This window comes from Mustela nigripes, chromosome 1 (genome assembly GCF_022355385.1).
Source record: "Mustela nigripes isolate SB6536 chromosome 1, MUSNIG.SB6536, whole genome shotgun sequence".
NCBI classification, from domain to species: Eukaryota; Metazoa; Chordata; class Mammalia; order Carnivora; family Mustelidae; genus Mustela; species Mustela nigripes.
Genome location: NC_081557.1, coordinates 158227992 through 158251013, shown reverse-complemented (window position 1 = coordinate 158251013; position 23022 = coordinate 158227992). Strand labels below are relative to the sequence as shown.

The following is a 23022-nucleotide window of genomic DNA, read 5'->3' as shown; positions in this document are numbered from 1 at the left end:
ACCTCTTCCGCAGCCTTCCGCCAGTCCTCACGTTATCCTCTCCCTTACCTCCTTACTCCCAATTCGATCCATCCTGCCTTTTCCTGAAACATTTGAGGGTTTTATGGGGTAGACAGTGTTGGTTTTCAGCTTTCCCTTTGCAGATACCAGTCATCCATTTGCTTTATAACTTTGAATTTTGTTTTCTCTTGTCTCCTCTCCTGTTTTCCACCTCTTTGTGGGTTCTGTCTTTTCAAAAATATATATTTACTGTGGTTTGGGGATGAACAAATCACACATGTGTGCCAAATCCATCATCTTTATCCAGAATTCTAAATAGACCTTGTAGGTTATGCTCCATTACCACCCCCTAGTGGTGTCCTGGGGGCATGCATCACAATCTGTATTTTAAAATCCATTTACTTCTCCAGGAGAACGTGTCGTGAGGGTAGTAATTATATCTGTACTGCTCACTCATGTCCCCACACCCACCCCTGTGCCTTTCACACCGCAGACACTACATACTTGTTGAACGACAGGCAGCAAGAGCTGATTTCTCCAACAGCATCTACAGATGCTGCTCTGGCCCCTTTACACCCGTGGCCTCAGCCAGTCCTCCCAATCCCTTCACTAGATACGCGCTTTCTATCATCATGCTTACTTTGCAGATGAAGAAACTGAGACTCAGAGTGGTTATGAAGTTGCCCAGACCCATGGCCTCATCACCTCTGCATACTTCCTTTTAAATTAGTGACTAATAACCAGAGCATGCCTTAGGGAGAAACTATTACCTTCCTTTTCCCAGATAAGGAAATTGAGGTTCATGTAGTAGAAGAAACCTGTCGAAGGTTATTTAGCTAGGAAGTGGTGCACAAGAAATCTGGATCTGAGCCACTCTGACTCAGTCTGCATGCTCTCAACCACTGGTTGTAAGGCCACAGTGCCAACAGCTGGTGAATACATATGTATGTGGTGTAGCTTAAGGCCGACAGCCGAAAGTTACAGCACAGAATGAATGGCAGTCTTATCAATTTGCTAAAATATATTTATGCTAAATACTAGTCATTTAATTAGGAACCTCTGATTTTAATAGAGATACTTGGAACAGAAAAGTAAGGTGTGTCACACACACACACACACACACACACACACAAATATATGACTAACCAGAGCGAAGTCTAAGATAAAAGCTCAGCTTTGATATGGCAATATATTCGGGCTCTGGAGTCACACTGCCAAGCTTGAATTCTGATTCCCTTCTTACTAGTTGTCACATAACTACCCATCAATAGTTCAGATCCTTTGACTGTAAAATAGAGATACCATAGAATCTACTTTGAAGTATGTTGGGAGGATTAAATGTTAGCATGAGTACCTATGACTAGGTTGAAAGTGTTCAACAAATATTAGATACTATAATTATATTGTCCAATATGTTAATAACTATTCATATATATAATTAATAGTGATTATATAGTTCACTGCTCATTGTTTTTCCTTTTGTCAGACATGGCATTTATTTTACACATCCTTATAAATGCAGAAACAAGTAGAGACATAATGTCCAATTTAGAAAAACGGATCTAAAGCTTTTTGTTTCACATGCTAAATGGCATGCTAAATGCCACCGATTGGCAGTCTATCAACTTATGGGATTGCGTTTTGCTATTTTGTACCCTTCTGTGGGTAAGCCTCCTATAATAGAGGCTACCTCCCAGAGGAAAATACTCTTTGAATGCTTATGATACCAGTAACACTCTACTTTTGTATTAGAGTAACACTGCTTTTACATGCCCATCTCGGAAAAAACAAAAACAACAACAACAAAAAAACAACACAGGACATAATCCAAGCTTATAAAAAAATCATATGGAGGGAGAACACGTTGCAGAAATAGTGCAGTTGGCTATATACTATCTGATTAATAAGGAGGGCCTGACTAGTATACAACTAGTAAACCCTCCATGGTTTTAGTACCTTTCTTCACCCAGCCTCCCTGTAGTGGGTCGCGTTGCTGCCACCTTGTGGTCAGATCAAATTTTTAAAAGCAGGATATTGGTAACAGTGAAGATGGATGGTGAACATACTTCTCTTATTATACGTGCCCTAAAAATCTATCACATACACATAAATTTTTCAGTATCGGTTGCTAGAAATTCCATTTCCAATTTAAAAAAATTAAAATTAATTTAGAGGCAAAAAAAAGAAGGCAAAATATGTTTGTGGACACGGGTCACCCTGATAATCCTTGAATTTACCACTAGCGTTTCTCTGGTTATTCAACCTCTCTGTTTCAGTTTCCCCATCTAAAGACTGGGGCAGGCAGGATGATGGATAAGCAGGACCAAAGAAACACCAGTGACACATTTTCAATACTAAACGATTTTGGTAGTATGAATTTTAAAATGGTGCTTTGGAGAAACATAATTTCTCTGAAAGTCATTTGGTAGGATACTGTAGCAATGACTTCTCAGGTTGAAAAACCTCCTGACTTACAGCTCTCCGGAGGAAGAGGAAGGAAATTTCTGAGTCTACCGAGTGTAAGAGTGGCTAGCTAAGATTTATCAAGAAATGCAGGTTTTAAAAGTACATATCTGGAAAAAAGGATGTATAATCAAATTTCATCTTCTTTATGTTATTTTGGTGAGTACTCTTTAATACTAATAATTACATAAATACTAATAATTACATTGGTTAGTAATTCATATATCATTAGATGAGATGAATCATTGGGATGATTCATCAAACATATAGAGAACCTGGGCTACAGAAGTCAATACAGAGAAAAGATTTTTATTTGGCATTGGGTATACACAAGCATCTGTGTACGTGTACCTTAGGTGGTGGAAATGCACATTAGAAGAAGTAATAAAATATACAGGTGAGCACACAAATGTTTTGGGAATCTGTCTAGCAGCTACATCCTGTGCCATTCAACTCCATTCCATTTCTAGCTTGTCTAGGAGAGCCAAACTGGCCTTCACCTTCCCACCTGAGGCCGAGCTGAGCTGGGCTGTGGGAAGTACCACATGGATCCGGGCCCACTGCCTCTTTGCTCCCAAATGACGTGTAAGAACTCACACTGTTTTGTTTTAAACTATGAACATATTAAACATAGAAAAAGAACCTTATGAATGTAGGTTGTATAGAACAGTGGAAAGAATATAAATCAAAATAATAACAAGCTTCCCAAGTCTCAGTGTGTAAAATCAGGCAAATGTATGTAAATATGTAATGATTTTTTTGGTAAACTCTGTTCTATAAACCAGGCATTATGTGGCAGTAATCTCTATTACCTAGCTAGGATATAGTAATAACAGAAAGTAAATCAGCATATTGGTGAGGCAACTATCCACTACCTGACTTGCCTTAATAAAGGCTGGATTTTATTATAGGTCATTTCTCATTATTAATAAATAATATATATTCACATATTTTACGATATTTTTGAGTTTGGCTTACATTTCATATCCAAGACACACACCAGCCAGAATTTTCATATATAAATGACAGTTCTTACAAAGAAAGAGGTCATGAATAAATTGTCTTCCAGAGATTTGAGGAAAAACACAATTTTTAAAAATGGATATATCTATTAATTTTTCCCTTCTAAGGATATTTGGTTTATGTTACCTTATATAATATATCAAAAGAGGGCACCTAGTTGATGATTTTTGTAGATGATACTCAAGGCAGACAAACCTCATATTAAGGCACAATGTCAAGCCAACAAGAAAAGATCCATAAAGCCTGAGAGCACAAGGAGTCATTACAGAGATGATTTCTGTTACGTGCGGTGGTGCGGTAAAAGACCGCCAAACTGAAGGAGCCTACCCTTACAAAGTAAAATTAATTTCTTTACCCTCAGTTATATTATTTCAATTCAAAGAGAGTGAGGAGGGGCGCCTGGGTGGCTCAGTGGGTTAAGCCGCTGCCTTCGGCTCAGGTCATGATCTCAGGGTCCTGGGATCGCCTCTCTCTCTCTCTCTCTCTCTCTGCCTGCCTCTCTGCCTACTTGTGATCTCTGTCTGTCAAATAAATAAATAAAATCTTTAAAAAAAAAAAAAAACAAAGAGAGTGAGGATAATTTTGGAAGTGTAAAAACATAATGGAATCATTTTTTCTTAATAAACATTAAGATAGAAATCATGAAAACACTTTGTGGGTGAAATATTTGGCCATTATATACAAAGAAACTGTAAGCAGTGGTCACAAAAGTATTTTTTAATCCATGAGCAACACACAGGTGACTAAGTATAAAGAATCAGACCTCATTCTCCATAATAACATACATTTGGGGAAAAAAAACAACCAACAGCCAAGAACACATAGCTACTTCTCTTTCTTTCTGAATTCATGTAGGAGAATAAAGATGGAAAAATCTACTGCCTTTTCGTTCTTTTTTTTTTAGTGAGAATTCTATTTTTTTTTAATTTTATTTATTTATTTGTCAGACAGAGAGAGAGCACAAGCAGGGACAGCAGCAGGTACAGGGAGAGGCAGGCTCCTGGTTTAGCAGGGAGCCGGATGTGGGGCTCAATCCCAGGACCTTGAAATCATGACCTGAACAGAAGGCAGACGCTTAGCCAACTGAGCCACCCAGGCCTCCCTCTACTTCCTTTTCAAATCATCGTGTTATTTTTTTCCCCTAGTATCCTTAAAGTGATCTTTCTTCTTCCTCTCCTAGAATCAGATGTTTAATGAGCTACTTACATATGATGGACCTCATCTGCTGCAAGATTTGGATGCATACTTAGGGGAAAAGGAGTGGCTTGTTGGTAACTCTGTGAGTATGTTTTACAGTCTTAAAAAAATACAAGTATAGACACATACACATACATATAACCAAAAACTTACAAAGACTCATGGAGGAAAAAAAAGTTACCCATAAGGAAGGATTAGATAGCAGGGATAAAACCTAAACCTCTTTGAATAAACCTGTTTTGGTGGACTTAATTTTGGAACTATGAACTAAAATAGTTTATATAATTACATAAAAGCAACAACAGAAGTATTTTGAAAAGCTAACACTGCAAAGTGAAGCAAATGAACCTATGCTAAAATTGATGCACGAAGTGTGTAGAGAAGTACCTATTACTCAATTAGTGAGGGGAACCGTTTCAAGAAAATCATCTTAAAACACAGTAATTTCACTATACATCTTATATTCTCTCAGAACCAAAAATATAGAAAACTTATACCATTTTTAGTAGAGGCATACATCGGAGAGAGATTATGGGTTCTGTTTCAGACCACACATGAAATGGATTTTTTTCTCAGTATATATAAAAGTTATGTTTACATGATACTGTGATCTGTTAAGTGTGCAATGGCATTATGTGTAAAAAAATGTACATATCTTAATATAAAAATACTTTATTGCTAAAAAATGTTATCATCATCTGAGCTTTCAGAGTTGTAATCACTGATTACAGATTACCATAATGAAAGTTTGAAATATTCCAAGAATTGCAAAAATGTGACACAGAGACACAAAGTGAGCAAATGCGGTTGGAAAAATAGAGCCGACAGATTTGCTTAACACAGGGTGCCACAAGCATTTGTAAAAGATGCAGCATCAGCGACGTGCAATAAAGCAAAGTGGAATAAACAGGGTATTCTGGGAATTCTATTCTTGGTGGTACTAGGTACAGTCATATTGCTTTATTAGTATTTCTGATATTGGTATAATAGGGTAAATCAGTAAGAAAATATGTAGATATCACTGAGAAGTAGGATCTTCAGAATGAGAGAAAGAATATAGATGTAAGGTCAGTGAGGTTAAGTAAACATCCTATTCCTGAACATGAACTCTCTCTCTATATATATATAATTAAGGTCATGATGTACTGACTGTATCTTAAGATAAAGAAAAAAGCAACTTGTATCTCTTTTTCTTGAAACAATGACCAACCCTGTTGTCCTGGGCACCCCTAGGACTCAAAATCTGGCCTCTATTAAAAGGAACTGGGGCTTCTTGGAGAAATGTCTTGTTCTCAGTTTGGGACAGGAAATCTAGGAGATGAGCTGGAAGTACCTTATATCAAAGCAAATAAATTATCAAAGACAACTGAACTGGGGACTCAAAAGTCAACTTGAAGAGGCTTCCACTGGTTTAATATGGGACAATTCAAGTTTCGCTAAGAATACTAACAGCAGGGACGCCTGGGTGGCTCAGTTGGTTAAGCAGCTGCCTTTGGCTCAGGTCATGATCCCAGCGTCCTGGGATCGAGTCCCACATCGGGCTCCTTGCTCCGCAGGGAGCCTGCTTCTCCCTCTGACTCTGCCTTCCACTCTGCCTGTGCTCGCTCTCACTCGCTCTCTCTCTAATAAATAAATAAAATCTTTAAAAAAAAAAAAAGAATACTAACAGCAGTGGATTGAAACAAATCAAAATGAATGAATCCATGAGTTGATGGTGTCCCCTCCTATCACCACAACCAAACACAAACACTTACATGCAAAACCCCAAACGAAACAGAACTTCATTGCTTACTTTTGGAAGATGACATGGAGCAACTTATTACTCTGAAAACTGTTTTTTAGAAAGTTGCGAGGTTGGAATGAAGAATTTATCTTGCCTTTCTGATTTATGCCCATTGTATCTCAAGATACAAACTGAAGGGCAAAGTTCCTCTTCATATAAGTATTCCAGTTAGTAAGTAAAAAGGGGACATTTAAATCAACTATCACCATTTTCCAACCCCTGATGGTTGGAACAGACTGAGGTATTGATTAATAATTGTTAATATCACAAAAAAAACAAAACAAAAAAAACAAACAAAAGAAAAAACAAGACAACCAGCTATTACAACCCTGGTGCTGAGAGAGAGGAGCACACTTCCACCTATGGAGTCCTGACAAATACTCACATCTGAACATGACTCAGATGCTGTGGTAGGCTGGCGTCTGTGCCTTCAAGGACCTGCATTCTTGGGAGACAAGACACAGACTGCTTTGGGCAGCACTCTTGTGACTTATTCTCTTCATGGTCTGTTGAGTCCTTCTGGGTGACACAGATGCTTACCTATCACATCTCTATTCTCAACTTTCAATCTAATCACATGCCTCTTCATTTCCTCCCATTGATTCCCCAAAATAGACTTTCCTAAAAGGTTCCTCTCCCTTCCCTATTGAGTGGACAATTTCTAAGGACTTAAAAATTTCCCCCTTATTTTCCATAAAGATTCTTTTGTAAACTACCTCCTGACCCCATCTCTTAGCACTCTCTCCCTTCCTCAGTGTTTCACACACACTGGTGTTTTGTTTGTTCCTCCGACACACATCTTGCTCCCACTAAAGCGCCTTTTTACTCAATGTTCCCTCTGCCTAGGCGGCTTCATCTGCAGACCACTGCCTGTCTGGATCCTGTTCTCATTTAAGCCTTGGTTTAAATGTCACATGTTAGAGGTCTTCCCTCTATGACCACCTGAGTCCTTCCGATCACTTCACTTTTTCTTCATCATCCCTACCAGTTTACAAATGTTTGTCTCCTGCTTCTAAAACAAAGGTGCACCCAGCAAAGGGCCTGTGTCCCTTCTTGCTCTCCAGTCCAGCCCAGCACATAGACCTGCATATTGCACACTGCAGGTACACCATAAATTTGTGCTGACTGTACTCTGAATCCTCGAACCCATAAATTCTGGTTGACAGGTGTTTAGTTGGCAGGTTCATAAATCACTAGCAATTAGCATTATTAAGTTCCATACAAAAATAAAATTACGGATAGCCCACATTTAAACTCCACACTTTGATGGGTATTCATCATCTGGAGTCAAAGTAATGTCAGCCAGATTAGTTTCTAGTCACAAAGGAAGAAAACAAGTGTACAAAGAAAAGCGTACAAGGGTAGGACCAGGCTGTCATCACACTGGGGATCCACGAATGCTCAGACCCCATGTCTTCCGAGGTGATGCAATATAATGTGTTAGTCAAGAATATTTAACTTACAACTATCAACTCTCCCAGAATAACTTGCACTCTATCCCTTTATACTCTGCAAAAGAAAGGAACAAGGTAAATAATATGAAATACAAAAATCCTGAAGACAGGGCGTTCTTCAGGACTAGTGTGAGGTCTTTAGTAAAAGGGAGTTAAAGGGTGTAACCAGACAAAATGCATGTTCTGGAATGGATTCTGCTTTGTTCTCTAAAAGACATTTTTGGAACAGATGAAAAAGTATTGGCTAGGTATTAGATAACAATGTATTGTCATGGAGAGGCAGAGATTGAGTCAAGTTACATGAGTATGTAAGATCTCATTTTAGCGTGCACGCACATGCGCGCACACACACGCGCACAGACATAAGCACAATACCATTATACATAGGTGTTAATGTAGCAACCTCCAGGTATTGGGAGCATGGTGTGATCTGTAGTTTTCTATCATATATGCATTCCACTTTCGTATTATTGGGTAATTTTGAATTAAAAAGCAAGTATCCTTGATTTTAAAATTATGCTAGACTTTTATGTTCAAATGGTAATTTTTGTTTCCTTTCAACTAGGTAACTTGGGCAGATTTCTACTGGGAAATTTGCAGTACCACACTTTTGGTCTTTAAACCTGACTTGCTGGACATCCATCCCAGGTTGGTAACATTACGGAAGAAAGTTCAAGCCATTCCTGCCATTGCTGACTGGATACAACGAAGGCCGCAAACCAAACTCTAGGTGATCCGAGCTACCTCTAAGCTTTATTGTTCTTCGCAGCATGGCTTCCATCAGATGAGAAGCTACCTCAGCCTGCCATGTAATCTACACTCTCCCCTCCCCGGACTCACCAAGTCTCTCAATTTTGCCATATTCTGCTTTAAAAAAAAAAAAAAAAGGAAAAAGAGGGGGGTGAAGGGCATTTACTTTCAAGCATCCTATTTTTCCCCTTTCCCTTAGAATAATTTCACATCATTTACAACTGAGGAAAAAGTTTACAATACAGGCAGGGCTCACATTTCATGGGCTTTGACATGCATGGATTTCAGTCACAATTGTTAAGGAACATACACATTTTCCCCCCCGAAATGGTTTGGACTTAAGCTAGAATTGCATGAAGTATTAACTTTGCTGCTAGCTCCGTGGTCCACAAGTCACTGTATAAATAATAGATGCCCGTCATGACCAGTGACCATCACATCACCTCTTTGAAAGTCTGTTAAGGATTGGTCACCACACACCTGTCACTCAGCAGCAGCAGTGTGTAGCTGCCTTGCCTGCTTGCTTCTCAGTGATAAACCCATTCAGAATTTTTTATAAAGTGGATCACTGAAAAAGGGAACTCATCAACAAAGAGGAAAGTACAATAAAGAAGTGAAAAGTGACCATGCTGGAGCCAAATTCAAACCACACAAAAATGGCAAGAGTGGACAGCTGCAAGTCAAGGGGCTCCAGAGATGCAGTGGAAGAACTTGGCAAGCTTATTGACAGAAATGAGGAAAATGGCTGTGACAGAAGTGATGTTCCAGAAGAAGTGAGACTGCCACAGAGTTTCACGTTAAGAGAACAGAGATCAAAAGAATGAGAAGCCAAGCCACAGAAAATATTTGCAAAGACGTATCTGATATAGGACTATACCCCAAATAGACAAAGAATCCAAAATGAACCCAGTTACAAAACAGACCAAGGATCTGAACAGACACCTCATTGAAGATATACACATGGTAAATAAGCATGAAAAGATGCTCAACATCGTGTTACCAGGGAAATGCAAATAAAAGTGAGTTACCATTACATACCTATAAAGAATAGCAAAATTTCAAAACACGGACACCACCAAATGCTGGTAAGGATGTGAAACAAAATGAACTTTTATTCACTGCTGACAGCAAAGACGCCTTGGAGAGTTTGGTAGCTTCTTATAAAACTAAACCCACTCTTGCGATATGATCCAGCAATTACGCTCTTTAGTACTTACCCAAAGGAGGTGAGAACTTAAAGCCACACAAAAATCTGCACATGGATGTTTGTGGCAACTTTATTGATAACTGCCAAAACTAAGAAGTAAGCAAGATGCCCTTCTACAGTGAGTTGGTTAAGCAAACTGTGGTGTTCCAAATAAGGAAATATTATTTAGCACTTAAAATAAATGAGCTATCAAGCCATGAAAAGACAGAGGAAACGCAAGTGCAGATTACTAAATGAAAGAAGTCAATCTGAAAAAGCTACAAACCGTGATTTCAGCTACAGAACACTCTGGAAAAGGCAAAACTATGGAAACAGTAAGACCAGAGGTTGTGAGGGGTGAATTGGGAAGGAGGGTTGAACAGGTTGAGTATAGATAATTTTTTGGCAGTATAACTATTTTGCATACTGTAATAGATTTGTTAAACCCACAGAATGTACAAGACAAATAGCAAACCCTAATGCAAACTATAGACTTTGGGTGATTATTACGTGTCAGTGCAGATTCACTGACTTTAACAAATGTACCATTCTGGAATGCAGTTGTTGATAGTGAGTGAGGATGAACTTGTGTGGTGGCAGGGACATATGGGAATTCACTTTCTGCTCAATTTTGCTGTGAACCCAAAACAACTCTAAAAAATAAAGCCTATTAAAAAAGAAAAAAGCAGGGATCCTTCATGACACTGGAAATGCAACAAAGTGCTGGAAGGTGATCCAAGCTTAGAATGATGATGATCTGCCAAGGTATAAAAAGAATGCTCACTTGCAATCATACATGAAGGTATTATTAAAACCATTCTTAATACATTCTTTAATACACATTATCAGTTTCTTTTACTAAAATTAGTTTTACTACTTTTTTCATTTACAACGAACAATGTTTTTAATGTGTTGAGAAAATAATTTAAACGTCATAGAACATCTTCTCCAATGATTAGGATTATTTTGCACAATTTCAACCTGCAGTCATTATTGTGGTCCCACACTACCATGGAAAGCTAGAACTGCCCATATAAACAAACCATTTAAATAGAAATCTTCCAAGTAACTACAGATTATCCCTCAACCCGTTTTAAACCATAATTGTAGCACTGGAATATATTTTAGTTCAATGTGCATGTTAATATTAATACTGGATTGTCTAATCTTAGTAGGTCATGTTATATACAGAAACAGAAAAATGCAGTAGATGACATATACATGAAATGCAGGACAGAGGAAGGAGAACATGGTTAAGAAGCCAGAAATGGGGAGAGGGTATAGGGGAAGAAAGGGAAAAAAAAAAAAAAAAAAAAGGAAAGCTGGACTAAGTATGATTTTGTTTAAGGTGCTTCTTTCATCTCACCGATGTTCTATGAAATAGGAGAAAAGATGATTATACATAAAAACATACTATAGGGACGCCGGTGGCTCAGTTGCTTCACCTGCTGCCTTCGGCTCAGTTCTTGATCCCAGCATCCTGGGATCGAGTCCCACATCAGGCTCTTTGATCAACAGGGAGCCTGCTTCTCCCTCTGCCTCTGCCTGCCACTCTGCCTGCTTGTGCTCTCTCTCTCTCCCTCTCTCTGACAAATAAATAAATAAAATCTTTTAAAAAAACAAACTATAGTTCCCAAATGACTTACTTCCTTGGATCACATTTTTGTATCGCTAGTGGAGGTTAATAAATGATAACAGGTTATAAGTGAATCTCACTGCAAAATACTGTATCATGTTATCAAGGCAATTTAAAGAAAAAAATTATCTTTCACAAAAGAAATTCAAATAATATTCCAGGTAATGAAGGTAGTAACTTTTCTTTCCTCTTACGCATGTTCATTTTCTGCCATAAAATTACATTCTGACAAGTTTTAATGAAAATGGAATTTAGAGAAAGTGAGAACTACCATGCTTATCTAACATGAAAATTCACAACATCAGTCCTGGTTGTTTACACAAATCGTAATTCAAATATAAAATGGAATCACACAGCAGGTTTCCTAAGGAAGTATTTCATTTCAATCATAGCATCATCATCAACCTTTAGGTCATCTTTTTTTACTGAAGGGACAACACATTCCATTATCCCATCCTGTACCCAAAATAAACGGCTCCTTGCTGAGAGAGAACATGCATGAATCAGAGTTGCAGACTGTAATCAGAAAACACACAATCTGGGAAGAAAGAGTTAAAAGAATTGCTTAATTTTATGGACATTTAAGTGTCTTGCTTAGGGCCACACAAATGCAAACCAAATCCAATACTCCTATCTAACCCCTATACATTAACACCAACAGTCAGAAACAAGAGTAGTTAAAGTTGCAATATAAGTATCTACTGGTATAAAGCTACAAGTCTATGAGGTCAGAAATATAGTTATGAAATACATAAGGCAAATGTCTTCTACCTCTTTGTAAGTTATATTAAAAAATAGAAGTTGCTTCAGTTGGTCAAGATGAAATTCCAACTATGGCTTCACATGCTCTTTACCACTGGTAATGGATTATGATGTTCAACGAACATGAGTCCAGTGAAAAGACTAATGGGAATATATCCTAAGTAATAAATTCCAGTTTATTGAGAAACAGACAATATTAAGCACAAACAATCTCATTTGAACTCAATATTGTGTTTAGGAGAGTTAGAAACTATTAAAAAGGGTGTGAAAATACAACTTATGATCACAAATATTTTTATTAAGCCCAAGACATAATAGAACATTACAGGGAGAACACAACCACATCTCAGTAAAGATAATATGGACTTAATAACATCAAAAGAACAGCCTATCCCTAAAGACACATTATTACAGAAAAGTTACGAGATTTTGAAAGGTAGTATATCCAAGAATCCAAAAGATTTGGGTCCTGCGATGTAGGAGGAGGTAGTAATATTTGTAGATTCCTTCTAGCCCCATTATACTAAAATATATCCATTATATCCAATATACCTTCAAGATTGGGTAAATCTACTGAATCATGTTCAGAGTTTATAGTATCTGAAGATTGCTGTGAGAGCTTCATTACTCTTCTAATTCCAGAGGATTATATGACCTTAGCATCTGAGCAAGTCAGGATGCCTTGAAAATACAATCTCCAAAATTAACAAGTCTATGATTTATAAATAAGTTTATTTATAATGATATTTACATAATAAAAACAAAACACATGAAACTCACAAGTTATACAAAGAAACTGATGTATAATAAAAACAGCAAGATAGACTGACAGGCAAAAATTTAAAGAAAGATTTAATAAAGAGTTAAATATCAAATAGACACTTTACTTCTTCTAAATTTCACTTTGTCACCCACACTGAATTGAATTGAACAATGGCTCTCTCTTCAGGAGGTCCTGTACTGGAAATTCTGGAAACTGTTAAATTATATTTTGAGAAGTGTTTAAAGTTAATGACCTATTTCCATGCAGTACCTAACGCTGCCTTAATACGAAGTCACATTCAGTCTGCTTTGACGTGAAATTGCCTGTTAACCTGTTCTGCCAGGCTAGACAAATGTTACCCACATTGTGCTGATACGTGGCAAGAATAAACTACTATTTAGAGAGTAAAGAGAACTGGAGCAGAAGTGACTGGGCAACAGTTTCAAGAGAAGCAAAAGCCAGGAGAGGGAAAGTAATGAAAACATGCACAAGAATAGGCAGAGTAATAAGCACAATTAGTGCAGTGGGGAAATGAACAGAAGGAATTAATCCATGGAGCAAGGGATTAATCCATGAACCAAGGGCTTCTTCGTTACTATCACTGGAAAACAACTTAGTGCCTAGCCAAACAAATTTGTTTTAACAGAAGTACTTGGAAGGACCTGGGGGTGTTAGTAAATGGAATGCCACCTTTAAATTCAGGTTGAGTTCTTGTTGACAGTGGTGAACATCTGCTTCAAATAGCAATAAAATGAAAGCTATATAATCTATACAGCTGCATCCTTTAAACTAACAAAACAAGAATTTCAAATGAGACAAGGAAAAACAAGACATAAGCATTGTCAAATAAGGCACATGTAAAAATCTACACACATTATCCAGTGAAAGACAATATATATATATTTGGAGGTAGAAATAATTACAAAAATACTGACATTTCTAAAGCATTAGCATATTTGTTACAAACAATCACCAACTAATCCCCATTCAGAAAACTGTTTTGTAAAATGATTATTCAACATCTTCAGGACTACATATTTGTGTGGGTTTTTTTTTTTCTTTTTTTTTCTGTTTTGTTTTTTTTTGAAATTTCACATGTGAGCATCTGGAGAATTCAGTTAGTGGCAAAAAAGTTGTCCATACTATGAGAAATGTAATATGGAAATTATAAAAAGTTATAAATGTTCATAAACCCCATGGTCATCATAATGTAAATGTCCTTGAGTGCACCAAGTTGATATTTCCTCATCAATTAGGAATTCACAATTCTTAATTTCACAGGCCCATTGACGTTTTTAGTAATGTGGCTATATCTGCTGGCATACTCCCTTCGTCACCTGCAGGTCAGAAAGGGGCATTAAAAGTTTAATAAAAATATTTTATGAAATATATTTTCTCTAACTTCGGTGAATTCCTAAATCATCTTTCAAAGCCCAGTTTGCTTCAACATCACTCCTTGTTAAAAACCTTCATGAGGGGTGCCTGGGTGGTATAGTTCGTTAAAGCCCTGACTCTGGGTTCTGCCTTAGGTCCAAATCTCAGGGTCTTGACACTGAGCCCTTTGAGGCACTCTGCACTCAGATCGGAATCTGCTTAAGATTCCCTCTCTATGCCCCTCCCCACTGTGCATGCTCTCTCTCTCTCTAAATAAATCTAAAACAAAGCAAAACATAACAACCTTTGCAATTCCCTACAGATGTTTAGGGCTATTTCCTCTGTGCTTATGTTCATATTGCCAGCACAGTACTCTAGAGGCTAGGTTTCTGAGCTGACAGAAATATATAAAGACAGGCACATATTAGTTTGGATCGTATTCTATTCATATAGCACACAGTATTTACTACTCAGGTTTACTCGATAAAAACGTTTATGCAACAAATTGAATAGTGAAGACAAAGACAACCAAACAGAAATCATTCACCTACACCCTTACTTTCAATCCAAAGATACGATCACTTAGACTTAACTGGCACATCTAAACAAGATTATGAATAAGGCATACCAGTGGAAGATTAAAGTGCCCACTGTAAATAACCTTCTCCCAAGGTTTGCCCCGTATTTCAATTAAATCAGACTCCAGTATCTAGACACTTATGAAAGAAGCATTCCAGATTTTTTTTTATTTTTTAAGATTTGTTCATCTGAGACAGAGAGCATGCACTCCCAAGTGAAGGGAGAGAGACTCTCAAGCAGACTCCCCACTGAGCATGCAGCCCAACATGGGGCTCAGTCCCACGACCCATGAGATCATGACCTGAGCTGAAACCAAGAGCCAGATGTTCAACCGACTGAGCCGCCCAGGTGCCCCCAGGCTTTTTCTAAAGTGAGAAAACTGAAATCTTGCGTCAGTTAATCACTCAAGACTATTTAGAGATGAGCTGATATATTAGTTTATAGTGACAATGATATAGTTGACAATTCATAAATATTTGTACATTCATAGCAATGAGTAATTTCATAATTAGATGTGGCTAAATACAACCAAACTAACAACTTTTCCCTGCCATACATACACACCCCAATTATAATCTAAAATTATGAGTACTTTATCTACTCTTCTTTCATTTAAAAACATGTGCACAGAAACACAGACTATTCCATAAACCCTCAAGTTCACAGACACCCTTGTCTTGAGGTTCATCCACAGACTTAATAGCCCATGAAATTTAACTTGAAACTTGTCCTCCAGAAGACAGTAAGACAAGAAAGCAGAAATGTAAGACAAGACTGTACAAGATTCAGTATTCTGGGAAGGGAGGGAGAGGTGGAAAGAAGGAAAAAGGGGTAAGGAGACTCAGATTCTAAGTTTGAAGATGCTAAAGATACAATGCAATAAAATGCAGTGTGTGAAATCTGGATTTTTTTTTTTTTTGAAGCTATAAAAGACATTGGGGATAATTGGGAAAACGTAATATTTGAAAATTATTGTTAATTTTCTTGGATGTAATGATGGTATTGTAGCAAATTAAAGGCAATGATAAATATTTAGGATGACATGTCATGTCAATAACTGATTGAAATGGCTGAGAAAAAAAGGTAGATGAAGCAAAATGTTTAGAACTGCTAAATTCACTTATACTTTCAACATCTCTGCTAGAAAATTTCCATTATTAAAAGTTTTAAAAGGTAGAAAATCTATTAATATAATCACATTAAGAGATTAAAGAAAAATAACACATGCCCAAACCACAATCCTTATTCTTTTTTTTTTTTTTTAAAGATTTTATTTCTTTATTTGACAGAGGGAGAGATCAAGTAGGCAGAGAGGCAGGCAGAGAGAGTAGGCCCCCTCTTGAGCAGAGAGCCCAATGTGGGGCTCGATCCCAGGACCCAGGGATCATGACCTGAGCTAAAGACAGAGGCTTTAATCCACTGCGCCACCCAGGTGCCCCAGTCCTTATTCTAAAGCAGTGGTTCTCTGACTTTAGCATGTATCAGAACCACAGTAAGATTACCAAGTTCCATTCCCAATTTCTGACTCAACAGGGATGGAGTTGGGCTTGGGAATTTGCATCTCAAGGCAATTTCCCAGGTGATGTTGTTGCTGTTGGCCCAGGGACTGCACTTTGAGAACCACTAAGGCAAGCTCTAGAAACACAAAAATCTGACAAGCGTTTCTGAGAGAAATCATGGCACTTTTCTTTCATAGTTTCATGGAGCGGGGCGGCAAGATTGTTAACATAAAGCACAGATATACTCAATTACAAATATACTTTTCGTTTACAGTGGAAAAGATCTTCGCTGTGAGAGATGAAAAGGGTACATGCACGCTCATTAGGTCAGTGCCTAATCATTTAAATGAAACCAAAAGCAAAGATGACAAAATCATCATAATTAAAAAATAAGGACATTATTGTACTCTTAGCCTACCAAAAAAAAAAACACCAGAAAAAACTGATAAAAATAGCTTTAACAAGACAGAGGAAAATTTCCTACAGAAAAAAAAGCGTATTAAATGGGAGAATGATTCTTTATAACTAAACACTTTAGAGGTAAGAGTCTAAAAGCATAGCTGAAATAAACTGCTATTTTAAAGGATACTTGATGTGAACATAACAGGTTAAAATTTTAGACCAAACAACTTTACATAAATACAAATAATTTACGTGAATTATGACTAGATACGGACATACACTGGGCTTATCTGAAATACCATTAAAATGCCATGGAAAAAAGAAATTAGGGGCACTATACAAAAGAGAAAGAAGAAAAAGACAATAGTGAAGAGAGAGCTGTCAACAAATTTGGGGAGATGAAAAGCAAATAGAAGAATGGAAGCTGACTTATGCAGAATAGACAAAGCAAAAACTTCAGTGAACAAAAGATAGAAAATGGAAGGAGGTTACTTCACACTATGAATCTAAACCAACCCTCCTGCCCCCCCCCCCCCAGCACAAACTCAAGGCACGGAGGTAATACACGGCTCCCAAAGGATGAGGAATATACAGAGTTAAAACAGAAGAGTAGAACATCTAAAGCCTGCCCAACAGAGCCAGCCATTTACCCCGGATAAACAAATGAAAGTTTACTGGGGCGCCTGGGTGGCTTATTCGGTTAACCATCTGCCTTCAGCTCAGGGCATGATGCTGGGGTCCTGGGTTCGAGCCCACATCAGATCCCACTCAGCAGGAAACCTGCTTATCCCTCTCACTCCCCTAGCTTATGTCCCCTCTCTCACTGTCTATTTCTGTCAAATACATAATTAAATCTTTAAAAAAAAAAAAAAGATTTATTCTTTGAAAAGCTTTAATCAGAGGACACTGAATATGGGCATAGTAGAAGATAGTGAAGCTCTATTAGAACAGGAAAATTAACTATATAAATATGACAACAGCCCTCTCTCCTCCCCTGCTTTTCTTTAGCTCGAGTAATGCAGTCAATAGGTTTATACTCTATCTCCCACCACCCTCATTTCACAAAAGATTGGGTGAATATGTTCTCAGGGAAATGAACCAGTCCATAAGAAGCAGCCTATATAAACATGGTGGGGAGCCCAAAAATCAAACTGCTAAAACCCCAATTAACTAGTAACTATGATGGTTCTATGGAAAGACTTACTGTTAGAATAAAATCTATATACCTGGGTGGGTGGCAGCAGTGCTAAAGGAGAACAGGTTTTGGTGTCATGAGATAAGGGATAGGAGACACAGAATTAACCAAAATCAAGTGTTTGTATCAATTCTGGCTAAATAATCTTAGTTACTGTAGTACTTTTGAAATGAACATGCTTTTCCTATACTGGATGCCAGTGAAGGATTTGGGCAATTTTTGTTAATCCCTTGCTAGTGCTACTTTGATGTCTTTTCAAATAAATAAATATTGATGTTTCTGTTTACAAACAACTTACCTTCATCGACTGTAGTCATATCTTGTTCAAGTTTCAATTTCTGTTGGTTAATTTTTAGCATGGATTCTTCAATTGTCCCTTGGCTTATTAATTTTATAACTAGTACTTCCCTAAAGTAAATAGAAGATATGTCCATTGGTTACTTAATATAAAATTATTTGGATACATATAAGCTATACAAAACATCTCAGAGTTCAATAAAAATAATTCGAAAACTGTATAACAAATGTATCTTTAACTTTAAATTCCCTTTTATTCAAACTTGGGATTGATGTTTTCTGCGCATGTAACTTTTACATGACCTTTCTTATTAATCCAAGATATCTGTAATCCAAAAATTACTGGTAAAATTTACTACAACAAACAGTCTGGGTTCAGTTAGGTATTCATTTTAAAATGGAACATGTTAAACAAAAACAAAAACAAAGATAAATAAATAAAAATAAAAAGAACATGCTTTACTTGTCAGGTTCCACTAAATAGTTCAGTATAAAAAGTAAGAAAGTATAGTGAAGTACAAAGATTACACAGGCAGTTTTCGTCCCATAATACGTAGAGATAAATATGTGGTTCATAAATGAACTTATCAAGACCTTTTGGAAATATAGTAACACACTCCAAATAGAAAACATTGATTATTCACTACTTATATGTGAAAGTAGAGTTGAATTATAGGTACTGGCACCTCTTTAAGATCCAATGTCAAAATGACCCTTCACCTAAAATATCTACAACTCAATAATGTATTTCCTAAAGGATTGCAGGGTAACAATAGTATATATATTACTCTCTATCTGGCTTTTCAGTGGTTTAACAAGCCTTTTTAACTACTAATATTTTTCAAAAGAGCTGAACCATTGGTATATTTTGTTTTCATCAGCTGCAGAACTAATTGGGGTGATGTTGGAGGTTGTTTTCCTTTAACTACTAGAAAATGAATATGTTACATAGGAACACTGATGGTATGAAATCTATCAGCAGCCAAGCTCTGCTGAAAATACAAAAATGAAGCAGGACACTGACAGACCATATTCTACTATTCTATACAAATTAAATTGGCATTTGGTTAAAAATCAATTTCAACTCAAAACACTTACTTAGTCTGGCCTACTCTGTGGCATCTGTCTTCTGCTTGTTTGTCATTATAGGGGTTACAGTCAATATCATGAAGTATAACAACATTCGCTGAAGTGAGGTTTATTCCTAAGCCACCAGCTTTTGTTGACAGCAGAAACACAAAGATATCCATATCGGTATTAAACTCGTCAATTAGGTGAATCCTATAAGATAAATATATCAGGCTAAATTTCACTAGAATGTATATAGCTAAAACTGAAAACAATCAAACTACATTGAAAAACAAAACAAAACAAAAAAACCCCCAAAGATGTAAACACATGCTCTTGGTAATATAATTACCTTTCCTACAGTTACTTTACTGAAAGACCTTCCCAATTCACCAACTTCTTTCCTTTTTTTTTTTTTTAAAGATTTTATTTATTTATTTGACAGACAGAGATCACAAGTAGGCAGAGAGTCAGGCGGGGCGGGGTGGGGTGGGGAGAAGGCTCCCTGCTGAGCAGAGAGCCTGATGCAGGGCTTGATCCCAGGACCCTGAGATCATGACCTGAGCTGAAGGCAGCGGCTTAACCCACTGAGCCATCCAGGCACCCTACCAACTTCTTTTCTGTAACATTTCTCTTTTATACCATTTCTCTTTCTACTAGTTCTCACTTTAATTCAACTATTCAGGTTTGAGTAATGCCAAAGAGTTACTTTCTCCTTTGTTTAATGACTTCAGGCTTATCTAAATTTTGGATATCACTTTTCAATCTTTAGCATTCTCAGAAGCCTAATAGCAGCTGCTCTTGATACCAGATGAACTAAAGATCTTAAGATCAAACTAGAGCAGTGTGTTCTCTCTTTTAGCATATTTTCTATCTTTAATGCAGGAAAAAAAAAATGCATTTTGGCTGATAAAAAATAAACCAAAAGAGATAATGCAGTTTAAACACACTAGAGAAAGTATTCCTTTTTTTTTTTTAAGACAATCTTTTAATATTTGGGAATTAAAAAAATAAACAAACCAAACTTATTCAATCACTCTTAAAATATAAAAAGCCCAAGATTTTAAAACAATCTTGGTTTTTGCTTTTTAAACAATCTTGGTTTAAAGGTAAGGTGCTTCAAGGGTCTGAATGAGTCTTAAAGGAGAAAACATTCTAATTAAATACAGGAACAGATTTCTATGCAATTCAGATCTAAAACTTAGAAAATTTTCCATATCTTAGGACAATCAATGATTTGAAATAACCACATAGAAGACTCAAAAGTAATAAAATTCAATCAAATGCCTGGTACATATTTAAAATTCCAACATTTACTCTTATTTGGAGGTGAGGTGGAGATTTTCTGAAATTGAAGTGAAGTATACTAACCTTTCAGAAATCTGAGTCTTCCCATCTAATCTGAGGTATCTATGCTGATGATGTTTTAAGAGAACCTCTAAAATATCCAGCATCATGGTAAATTGGCTAAATAATACAACTCTATCACCCTGTGAAAATACATATATGGATTAGATACACGGAAAAATAAAATCATAAGTATCTAATGATCAACTGCTTCTTTAATAAAAATCAAGTGACCACAGCAAAGGTAAATTTCTTGTTATAGATGTAACAAAGTTGTATATAAATAAAACTACCTTAATTTCTAAACTTCAGACCTAAAATTTAATTCTGCTTTGATTTTCAAGGATAGTTAATGAAAATAGCTACAAAAGTACTATTTGGATTATGATCTTACAAATTTAAGCTGTTTCACATATAAATAGTAGTAGTATTTAAATAACATGGTATCCTCAAAATACTAATTTTGAGGCAATCTATGAGTGACATAGATTGTCACTCATGAAGTAAGGACATTTAAGATTATTTTTTAAAAACATCAATATAAATGTATTCTACTAACTTCTATTTTCTTTTTCAGACTCAAAAGAGGAAAAATAATCAGGAAAACATATCCCCAAATATATCCCCTAAATGCTCAAAGCATTAATTTCTAGAAATACGTATAACAGATATAGGCTAAAGCCTCAAGAAAGTCAAATCATGCCACCATTATTTTAAAGAAGTTTAACTAACTGGAAAAATACAAGAGTAGCATTCTTCTTTATTACCTTCTGTTTCAATTCAGACAAGATGCATCCTAAAACTCGGAATTTTCCAGAATCTAAAATCAAGTCCATGTCTAACTGGAAGTTATTAATATGTCGATATTGTTTACAAAGTACATGTAATTCAAAGTCTGTCATAACTTCCATATCTTCAAAGATCAAGTCAGGATTAGCCTCACAATGTGTAGGTTCCTTAAAACAGAACAATACTCAACATCAAAATGAAGATAATTTATAATATGACCAGAATGATTGAAAAAAACTGTTCACATCTGATAAAATATTAAGTAGCTAAACAGCACATTTTACATGGTACAACTTAACAAAGGAAAGTAATATTCATTATTTTAGGTACAATAAAGGGAGAAAAGTCCTTATTGTTTTAGACAACATCCTGAAATATTCATAGATGAAGTAATATCTAGAATTTGGCTCACAATAATCCTGGGGAAGGGTCTAGATGAAACAAAAGTAGTGTCATTCTAGATAATAACTGTAAAAAAAAATGGGTAAAGCTTACATGGGCAGAGGATTTCATTATACAATTCTCTCTCTACTTACACGTTTGAAATTTTCCATAATAAATTTAAAATAATACAAAAACATTTTAAAAGCAAATAGTTGCTTTTAACATGAAGATCTGTAAGGGAGAACTAAGGGTGGGTGTTACAGAGAACGAGACAAAAATAAAGATTAATAAAACTATAGACAAAATATAATAAAAACATGAAGAAAACAAATGGAGGAAACAACTCACTGCCCTGGACATAAAATCTAAGTGATCTTTTTGGTAAAATAAAGAAGTGCATTATGGCAATCTTAATCAGGAATTGGCAAACTTTCTGTAAAGAGCCACACAGTAAATATCTTGGGTAGGTTCTGTAGGCACAATGATCTATTTTGCAACTCCTCAACTCTACCCTTATAGAGGCATACCTTGCTTCACCTTTTTTGTGTATGGGTTTCACAGATAATGTGCTTTTTGCAAATTGAAGGTCTGTGGCAACCTGTGTTGACCAAATCAACTGGTGTCATTTTGCCAACAATACTGCTCATTTTGTCTGGTAAATCTTAAAATATTTCAAGCTTTATCATTACTACTGTATTTGTTATGGTGATCGGTAATTACAACTTGCTGAAAACTCAGATGACAGCAGCATTTTTTTTTAGCATTTTAAAATATAAGTATGTACACTTTTTTAGACATAATCCTACTGCACACTTAATTGATTACAGTACAGTGTAAACGTAACTTTTATATATGCACAGGGAAACAAAAAATTCATTTGACTCTCCTGCAGTGGTCTGGAGCCAAACCTGCAATATCTCCCAGGTATGTCTGTAATGAGAAAGAGGTCACAAAAAACAGAAAACAGAAAGATGTGGCTGTGTTAAAATAAAACTTTATAAAAACAGCCACTGTCATAGTTGGCCCTAAGGCCATAGTTTGCTGACTCCTAATACAGACTGTTAGCCTTCT

At 36.4% G+C, this 23022-nt stretch overlaps 2 protein-coding genes across 6 annotated transcripts in view; one reads left to right on the top strand and one right to left on the bottom strand.

Annotated features, from left to right (window-relative positions):
• Positions 1–11588, top strand: part of HPGDS (hematopoietic prostaglandin D synthase) — a 31090-nt gene extending 19502 nt beyond the window's left edge. The window contains exons 5-6 of the mRNA XM_059394646.1: positions 4667–4765; positions 8486–11588. Of these exons, the coding sequence (XP_059250629.1) occupies positions 4667–4765; positions 8486–8650 (264 nt within the window). The 3' untranslated portion in view covers positions 8651–11588. The remainder of the gene's footprint in view (positions 1–4666; positions 4766–8485) is intronic.
• A 943-nt stretch (positions 11589–12531) lies between these two features.
• SMARCAD1 (SWI/SNF-related, matrix-associated actin-dependent regulator of chromatin, subfamily a, containing DEAD/H box 1) overlaps positions 12532–23022 on the bottom strand; it is a 76533-nt gene continuing 66042 nt past the window's right edge. For all 5 annotated transcript variants that reach the window (XM_059376049.1, XM_059376067.1, XM_059376039.1 and 2 more), the window contains exons 20-24: positions 21546–21734; positions 20803–20921; positions 19462–19644; positions 18365–18474; positions 12532–14354 (exon numbers count right to left, since the gene is read on the bottom strand). In XM_059376049.1, the coding sequence (XP_059232032.1) occupies positions 14293–14354; positions 18365–18474; positions 19462–19644; positions 20803–20921; positions 21546–21734 (663 nt within the window). In that variant the 3' untranslated portion in view covers positions 12532–14292. The remainder of the gene's footprint in view (positions 14355–18364; positions 18475–19461; positions 19645–20802; positions 20922–21545; positions 21735–23022) is intronic.